This window comes from Solanum stenotomum, chromosome 11 (assembly GCF_019186545.1).
Source record: "Solanum stenotomum isolate F172 chromosome 11, ASM1918654v1, whole genome shotgun sequence".
Taxonomy (NCBI): Eukaryota; Viridiplantae; Streptophyta; class Magnoliopsida; order Solanales; family Solanaceae; genus Solanum; species Solanum stenotomum.
In genome coordinates, this window is record NC_064292.1 from 54,595,194 (window position 1) to 54,603,730 (window position 8,537).

The 8,537-nt window shown below is 30.9% G+C and overlaps 3 protein-coding genes and 1 long non-coding RNA gene across 4 annotated transcripts in view; 3 read left to right on the forward strand and 1 right to left on the reverse strand.

Annotated features, from left to right (window-relative positions):
* The window catches only part of LOC125843862 (uncharacterized), a 573,332-nt gene that overhangs the window by 418,283 nt on the left and 146,512 nt on the right, over nucleotides 1–8,537 (reverse strand). Inside the window, exons 3-5 of the mRNA XM_049523084.1 lie at nucleotides 4,454–4,690; nucleotides 3,235–4,318; nucleotides 113–460 (exon numbers count right to left, since the gene is read on the reverse strand). Coding sequence (XP_049379041.1) covers nucleotides 113–460; nucleotides 3,235–4,318; nucleotides 4,454–4,690 — 1,669 coding nt within the window. The remainder of the gene's footprint in view (nucleotides 1–112; nucleotides 461–3,234; nucleotides 4,319–4,453; nucleotides 4,691–8,537) is intronic.
* Nucleotides 1–8,537, forward strand: part of LOC125843937 (uncharacterized) — a 157,079-nt gene that overhangs the window by 102,152 nt on the left and 46,390 nt on the right. The window lies entirely within an intron of this gene.
* Nucleotides 1–8,537, forward strand: part of LOC125843886 (8-hydroxygeraniol dehydrogenase-like) — a 46,540-nt gene that overhangs the window by 13,161 nt on the left and 24,842 nt on the right. The gene's annotated exons all lie outside the window — the stretch shown is intronic.
* Nucleotides 2,099–2,707, forward strand: LOC125843905 (histone deacetylase complex subunit SAP18-like). Its single transcript, XM_049523127.1, has one exon. It carries the CDS (start codon nucleotides 2,128–2,130, stop codon nucleotides 2,596–2,598), a length of 471 nt encoding a protein of 156 aa, XP_049379084.1. The 5' UTR covers nucleotides 2,099–2,127; the 3' UTR covers nucleotides 2,599–2,707.

Consider the following 8,537-nt stretch of genomic DNA (forward strand, 5'->3'; position numbering starts at 1 on the left):
AAACAGAGAAAGAATGATGAAATAGAATAGATAACTTATTTAATTTAAACACAATAATCATATATAATTCTAGGACAATTAAAAATAGAAAGTATCTGAAATAGAATGGTACCTTTGTTTCCTTCCATAAATAATGCAATGAACTCCATCGGAGATCAACATGAACAAGCCTTCTCGGATTAAAATTTTCTGGTAATGACTTCCAAGGATATTCATGCCAGACAAACCAACACAAGTTGTTGGAAAGGTACTCAATGGAGACATCAGTGGAGCCATCAATGGAGCCATCATGGCTATTGGAGTCAGATGAATTGATGAAATCATCTTCGTTTTCTTTATCATCTTCGTATTCTTTAGATATGCCTAATATCCTAAGACTTTGCATATTTTTCATTACGTCTTTGCTAAAGCATAGTTTTTCAGAATAAGTAAACCAGATTGCTTCCACTGCCATTGGCCCCTATAAAAAGATCATGAATCAACATGTCATGTACAATCCACTTATCAATATCATTGTTTTCTTACAAATTTTTGTCATGTTTTATATTATTTATTATTGTACTTGAAGAGCCAGCCAGCACCATCAAATAAAATTTTAGGTACAAATATTAGTTAAGAGAAATGCTTTGCGTAGTTAATTTTATTTTTTAATGATACATTTTTGGAGAAGTTTATTAGACTCGAGTTAAAAAGTTTTCCATGCTCTCGTAAAACAAAAATGGTAACTGAAATAGTGCCAATAACTGTCATCTTTTAAATGAAAAAAATTTAATAATGATCAAGTGAATTAGTAAGGTAATTAAGTTTTGGCCCTCCTAAATTTTATTTTTTCATTTCTGAATTTTTACTAATAAAAAATTACTTAGGGTAAATAAATGGGTGATATTAGCTTTTAAAAAATTATTGATTAAATTAGTATGAACAAATTAAATACTGTATAAATTTCAAGTTAATCCAAAGAATGATATAAGATTAAATATATTAAGTGGCTATTAGAGTAATTCATAACTTATTAACTAGGTAGTGTGGATTTGAAACAACTTAAATGACTTGTGCCTCAGTATATGAAGCTAGAGGAACAGAGTATATATATATGTTTGAAATATGAATACTTACCATATTGTCCATCATCACATCTTTTTTTTTTTGTATTACTTATTTTTGCACTTCAAGTTCTTGAAGAGCTAGTACCATCAAGTTTTTCATGCTCTAATAGAACAATATTGTATCAATAATTTTCATCTTTAAAATAAAAAATAATAAATGATCAAGTGAATTACCAACCCAGGATTGGTAAGGTAAGTTTTGGCCCTCCCTTTAATTTTTTCATTAGAGAATTTATGTTAATAAAAAGTTACCCATGGTAAATATCTGGGGGATATTAACTTAAAAATTTACTGAGTTAGTAGGTACAAAATGTCATACAAATTACAAGTTAATTCAAATAAAGAAATTGGACAAAATAGATCAAGTGGAATAATAGCATAACATAAAGGAATTAGGCAACGTTAACTAAAAATGGACACTTGATGAATTAGCTACCTTAGGCAACTACTGTTATATTTGGTTCTATTATTAATAAAGTAAAGGATAAGGGTCTGATATACCCTTAACTTTGTCATTTAGAGTTGATATACCCTTCGTTACGAAAGTGCTAATATATACCCCTATTGTTATATAAATGGCTCATATATACCATTTTCCTCTAACAGAAGTGAAAATATTAATTTTAATTTAATTTTTTAATTTTTTAATTATTTTGTTTTTAAAAAAATATAATCCCATATGGGTATACATAATCATCCTCAAACATATATATTTTTTGACCTTTTTTGTTTCAATGACTAATTTAGATTTATTATTTTGATGGTCAAATTTATTTATGTTTCACTAATATTCTTGTAAAATTTATTATAGATGACCCAATTTTGTTTTCTAAATACAAAATCTAAATTACAATATAGTTGAAATAATAGTTTTAAATTATAATATAGCCACAAAAAATAGTTTTAATTTTTTTCTTTAAATTAACGAATGAAAGAAAAAAATAAAATAAAAATAAGAAACTCAAATAATGATAATCAAAGAAGTCAAAAAATCACCGACGGAGACCGGAGTGAAACAACAATGGCGGATGTTCAGAGAAGAGGAAGACCATTACCTCCTCCTCCACCCAGAGGTCCACTTGGTCCACCTCCTCAAAGGATTGCTCCACGCCCCGTACCAGTTGATCGCGAAAAGACTTGTCCTCTGTTGCTTCGTGTTTTCACTAAGGTTGGAGGCCATCACAATGTCAATGAATTTGCTGTGAGAGGCAAGGAACCCAAAGATGAGGTCCAAATCTATACATGGATGGATGCTACTCTGCGCGAACTAACTGATCTGGTTAAAGAGGTAGCTCCAGAAGCAAGACGAAGAGATGCAATTTTGTCCTTTGCTTTTGTCTATCCGGATAAAAGGGGACGCTTTGTCGTTAGAGAGGTGGGGACTACATTTTCTTACCCCAATATGAGGCGACCAGATAATGGCAGCAAAACATTGAGTGAACTTAAATTTCAGATAGGAGATTACTTGGATGTGGCTATCATGTTCCAGTGAGCGTTATGGCACCTGTATTGGAATTGGAATTACGCAGACTTGTACTACTTTGTGTTTCTTCTTAATTCTGCATATCTGTATTTTTCTTGATAAGCTGACCTAATGTTCATTTTTGCTGTAAATCTGAGATTCTGTCTAGAGTTCTCTATGACTAGATCTGTTATATTACGTTAGTATGTCATGGGATTTAACTGAAAAAAAAAAAAAAAAAAAAAAAAAAAAAAAAAAAAATTTATGTATGAAAAAGATTAAAATATACCTTGAATTTTGCTAGAAGGATCACATATACCCCTAAATGATTTTTAAAAAAAAATAAAAGTTAAATATATAAATTTAAAACTAATTTTTCACTCTAGTTAAATGAAGAATATATGTGAGCTCATTTTGTAACGGTATGGGTATATGTGAGCCGTTTGTATGACGGTAAGGGTATATAAGAGTCACTTTCATAACGAGGAGCATATCAACTCCAAATGACAAAGTTGAGGGTATATCAAGCCCTTTTCCCTTAAAGTAATAGCACTAGAATATAAAGAAAGATGAATAAATAAACGAAATTGACTATATATATATTCTATATGTCTTTGGAATATGAAAAGTAAAATTGAATATTATTGCATTGTTTAACCTACTTACCATATTGTTGTCCACCACTTCTTTGAAATCTTTAACATTCCATAATCTGCTATGTTCTCCCGGGTGCTTTTGTATTTGCACTATATATTTACCCATATCTTGTATTAAGTCATGCATTTCAATCGTACCATATTCAGAGATGGACACAAGAGATTTATTAACTAGAACACGCAATCCAAATTTTGGTCCAAAATAACAGCTCTCAAGAACTCGCATGACTTCTTCTTTTCCAATTCCTCGGAAGAAACATGCTATATCTAGAAATATCTTTTGTTCTTCGGGCTCCAACCCATCATAACTTATTTTGAGGTTCTTAGTAATTTCTACATCAGAGTTTTTCTTCATTCGGACCAAGGCACTTTCCCACTCAGTTATATCCATCTGGTGTAATGAAGAACCCCATACTTTCAGGGCTAAAGGATGGCCTTTAGCAAGACTTACTATCTCCAACGTTAGATTCTTAAAAAGCTCATTTGGAACTTCTTCTTTGAAAGCATATTGATTGAACAGTTTAATAGCATCACAGTCAAGTAGTGTTTTCATTTCATATACTACGTCATTTTTCCCTATCAAATGTTGGTCTCTAGTGGTTGCAATAATCCTGCTACCCTTGCCAAACCAACTGAGATCCTTTGCTAGGTAATCCAACTGGTCTCTGTGATCTATGTCATCAAGCACAACTAAAATCTTCTTAGACTGAAGTCTCTCAGCCAGCATGCTCCTCCCCACCTCCTTATCTTTCACGCAATTATCTTTCTCCCCTAACAGTTTAGAGAGAAGGATATTTTGCAGAGAGTGCATTCCATGTTTGTTTTCTTTGATATTCTCAAGGAAACAAACATATTTAAATTTGGAAGAGAGTTTATAAAAAATAGTCTTTGCTATTGTCGTTTTACCGACACCTCCCATACCCCAGATCCACACAATCTGAACAATATCATTGATTTCCATCTTTAGTAGGGATTCTACTTTCTTTAATTGAGTATCTAAACCCACAACGTCTTGCAAATAAGATACTGAAGTATTGCACATAGACGAAATTTCATCAACAATGCCCTGAATACAGTCTGCATCTGACTTACTCCTGCAAAAAAAGAAGAATAAAAATAATGCTAATATAATTATTTAAGATTCTGTTTTGAGTACAAATTATTTGTTCTATAGTAGAATATAACTATGTGTACAAAAAAGAAGAATTAAATTTGTGTTTTTAACTGACCTGCTAGGAAATACATATCCTTTTAGACCTGCGGCAGCAGTTAGGGCAGTTCTCCATCCTTGAACAACATCATCCTTATACCTCGATTCATGTTTGGCAAATGCTTCTTTAAAGCTCTGACTTTCTTGGTATCGAACATGTGATGCATCCACATTACAGAAGACCGGTATAACTGTCATGTGTCCATTTTCTTTCTCCTTGCATTCCATAATCTTCACTAGTTCATTCAAGCACCAACTTGACGTAGCATAATTCTTTGAGAAAATAATTACGGCAACATGAGACTCTTCTATCGCTTTCATGAGTTCTTCTGAGATGGAATCACCATCCTCTAGCCTTTTATTATCTTGAAAGGTGAATATTCCCTTCCTTTCCAAACCTTGGTACAAGTGACTCATAAAATTTCTCCGAGTATCTTTCCCTCTGAAACTTAGAAAGACATCGTACTTGCATCGAGGACAATTCTGTGAATTACTTGCAGAAGAAGAAGATGCCATAGATTCAATTAATTGTCTGAAAAGAAAAACTAAAGTGTATGGATCGGATGAGATCAATTGATGAACAAATTACTTATATAGAGGAAAGAAGAAATAAACATTAATTCCAGTCAACTAATAATATTAATAGGAAATTTCTTTATGTCTACTTAGTAAACGCACTAATTATACCGACAAGTTTTAGCCATACATATTACTCCCTCCGTCCCATTTTATGTGGCAACATTTGACCGGGCACGGAGTTTAAGAAATAAATGAAGACTTTGAAATGTTTATCAAATTGCCCTTTAAAAAGTAGATTATTTTTTCTCTCTCCTCATAAATGTATTGGAGCATTATTTTAAGATTAAGTGGGACCAACAAGGATAAAAGAGGAATTGTACCTTTATAAACTTACCATATAAGGAAATGTGACATTCTTTTTGGGACTGACGAAAAAGGAAATGGTGCCACATAAAATGGGATGGAGGGAGTATTTTTCTACTAATTTGAATTTCTATTGCTTCTCGATAGATCATTTATGGTTATGGACCCACTATTCATCTGCACAAAGAAAAACTGGACCATATTACTATTACGATCAAACAATACAAATTCCACTAGCTTAGAGTCTAATTACGTATTTTTATTTTAGTTTTTGAAATTATCTTTCGTACCATATTTTTACTTCGCCAGATACAATCATCTGGGCACTCAGATACATGTATCTCAAGTATATGCGCGTCAAATTTGGTGTAATTTATTCCAAATACACTCTATATTCAAGTGTGACACGTATGTATTTTAGATACACTGACTCTCTTTCTCACCCTCTCTCTACGTGGAGCCACGCCTTAATTCTCTGCATTTATATTTAATTGTGAATTGAGTTGACGAATTCCAACAGAAATTGAGAAAAGGTCACCAAACTCCAGCTTCAGTAATAAATGGAGTTAAATACATTTGGGGTGTGTTTAATTAGTAGAGTAAATATGAATATTCAAGTAAATATTGTACGTATTTCAATTTAACACTTCTGAAAAATACCCCAACTTTGGTCGGATTTGCTGTTGCGATACTAAACTTTTATGAGGACCTATTACCTCCCTAGACTATTTATACCGTATTTTAAACATATATATTTGCAAAAAATAATGCAAAATTATAAATAGTAATGTGTCCACGTGGACACATATATACCTTTAAAATACACTATTAAATAGTTCATGGGGTAAAAAATACGGTATTAAATAGTCTAGGTAATAGGTCCTCATGAAAGTTTAGTATCGCAATAGCAAATCCGACCAAAGTTGAGATATTTTTCAGACCCTTATCCCTTAATATTTCTTCTTTTCCTTTTTATTTGTCACCATTTTTTTAAAAAGTCAAACAATATGAATTTCAATTAACATTTAAAATGTATTTTTTCATCATATTATGAAAAAGTTAAAATTTAGATTACATTTTGTATAGTTTTTAAATATCTAAATTTTATTTTAAAACATCTAATTAATATAATATAATTTAGCTTTGAAAATTAATCAAATTAATTCTCAAAAAGCACAGCATAACAACTAATAAGGAACGGAGGGAGTAGTAAAGAGTGGTAAGAGTTGGTAGTTATTTAGTTCTTTCTCATATGGTAATGGACCCACTATCCATCTGCACAAAGAAAAGTTGGACCATATTACTATTATGACCAAACAACATAAATCGCACTAGTTTAGAGTTAATTATGTGTTTTTATTTAAATTTAAAAGTACCTTTTTTACCATATTTACTTCGCTAGATACGATACACTGACTCTCTTTCTTATCCTCTCTCTATGTATCTGTATTTTAGAATGTATCTGGTGTGTGTATATAGATATAGTATCAAAAGATACATGTTGACTCTCTCTCTCGTCTCTCTCTCTATATATGTTAGTATTTATGGTAAAATGTTTGTGTAATTAGATTGTTTTCTTACTATTGTTGATGGATTGGTATTTTCCATCACAATGAATGGAATAAGTCAAGTTGTGTTGTCAGTGACAAAGAAATTACCCTTCTTTTTTTCTTTGCACCTTTCATCCACTTGTATAGTGGTCCATTATGTGCATATTATTACACGGGAATTTTTAAAGTCGAGTCTTCATACTTTATCGGAAATTGCTTGGAAATAATCTTACCATTTCAAATAAACAAGGTCCACATTTGTTAGGTAAAGTTTCATATTACATTGGAGTTTTGAAGTCTAGTCTGCATACTTTGTCGATCGGTCACAAACAAATTACTAAGATATAACCTTACATTACAATTTCAAATAAACAAGGCCCACAATTTGTTAGGTAAAAGTTTCATTTTATACCATTTTAATTAGATTATCTTTATAAACTCAATCTATTTTGATTGAGAAATAATATTTTGTTCCAAATGTGAGTTTTAATGAATATCAATAAAGTCGGTATGACATTTCAGGTCCAAATACCAATAACCATTAGGTGATTTAGTTCTTTTTGTAAAAATCTTGATTAAAAAGATTTACTCAAGTAGAAATATTAATAAAATAATCGCGATGATAACACTACTATCATAAAATTTGAAAAAGAAAAAAAAAGATATAAAAAAACTTTACCGTACAAAAACTTCGGAAAATCGAGATTATAACATCATGTAATTCCTTATTTCTATATACTATAAAATTACTATTAGCATATTTCAAATAACAGTGAAGTAGCTTTTGCATTTTTCAAAGATCACTTAGTTTTCGAGCCTAACGCCAGTGTCTTATGTCATACTTACTCTTTCAGATATCAAGTCAGATATATGTTAATAAGAAACGTATATCTAAAATAAGAAACAAACAATACGTACACTTCTATTATTACTATGTCTTTTTTTTCGTTGTTCTAAACTCAATGCTCTGAATTACTTAATAATCCGCTTTCTGGATTAACTCTGATTCATAAGTTGCTTCTATTATGAATATGAATGGAAATTATGCTTCATCAGTTGAATATTTGAGCTCTACACTTGCAAAATTTAGAAGATGGAGTCTATTCCAATTTGAATTGAATTATTGCTATGGGGTCCACAATAATATGAACACAATGGACAGCTCAAAATATAAGTGGATGAAGCTGCAAAGAAAGACTGTACCTTTGAAAAATATCTTCCTTGAATTAAATTATTGCGAGTTAATTCTACTCGGTATCCTTCACCTGCATAGGGGCATGACTTAATTCAGATTCGAATCAAAATTAAAATTGTAATTAACTAATAATTCTTTTCGTTTATGGTTATGGATTCACTCTAAGAAAATTGTTACTAATAATTGTTTTGATTCCTTAACTACTTTCTCTGTTCGAATTTATATGCCATCCCTTTTAGTCATTATTCTTTTATATTTAGTTACAATTTAACTTTAAAATGCTTATTTTACCTTTAATGAAATGATTTATAGCTACACAAACATTTGTCATCAGCTTATAACTCTGCTACAATTCATATTTTGTTATTATCCGGTGTAATACGATAGTTATTAGTCTCCGCAAAGTATATTGCTAGAGTTAAGCATGATGAATACCTCTCATATGATGCAACTACAAGATATGATGCAATTAGTCG

Excerpts from the sequence above, each read along its gene's own strand:
- LOC125843905 (XM_049523127.1), top strand. The coding sequence starts at position 2,128 with ATGGCGGATGTTCAGAGAAGAGGAAGACCATTACCTCCTCCTCCACCC.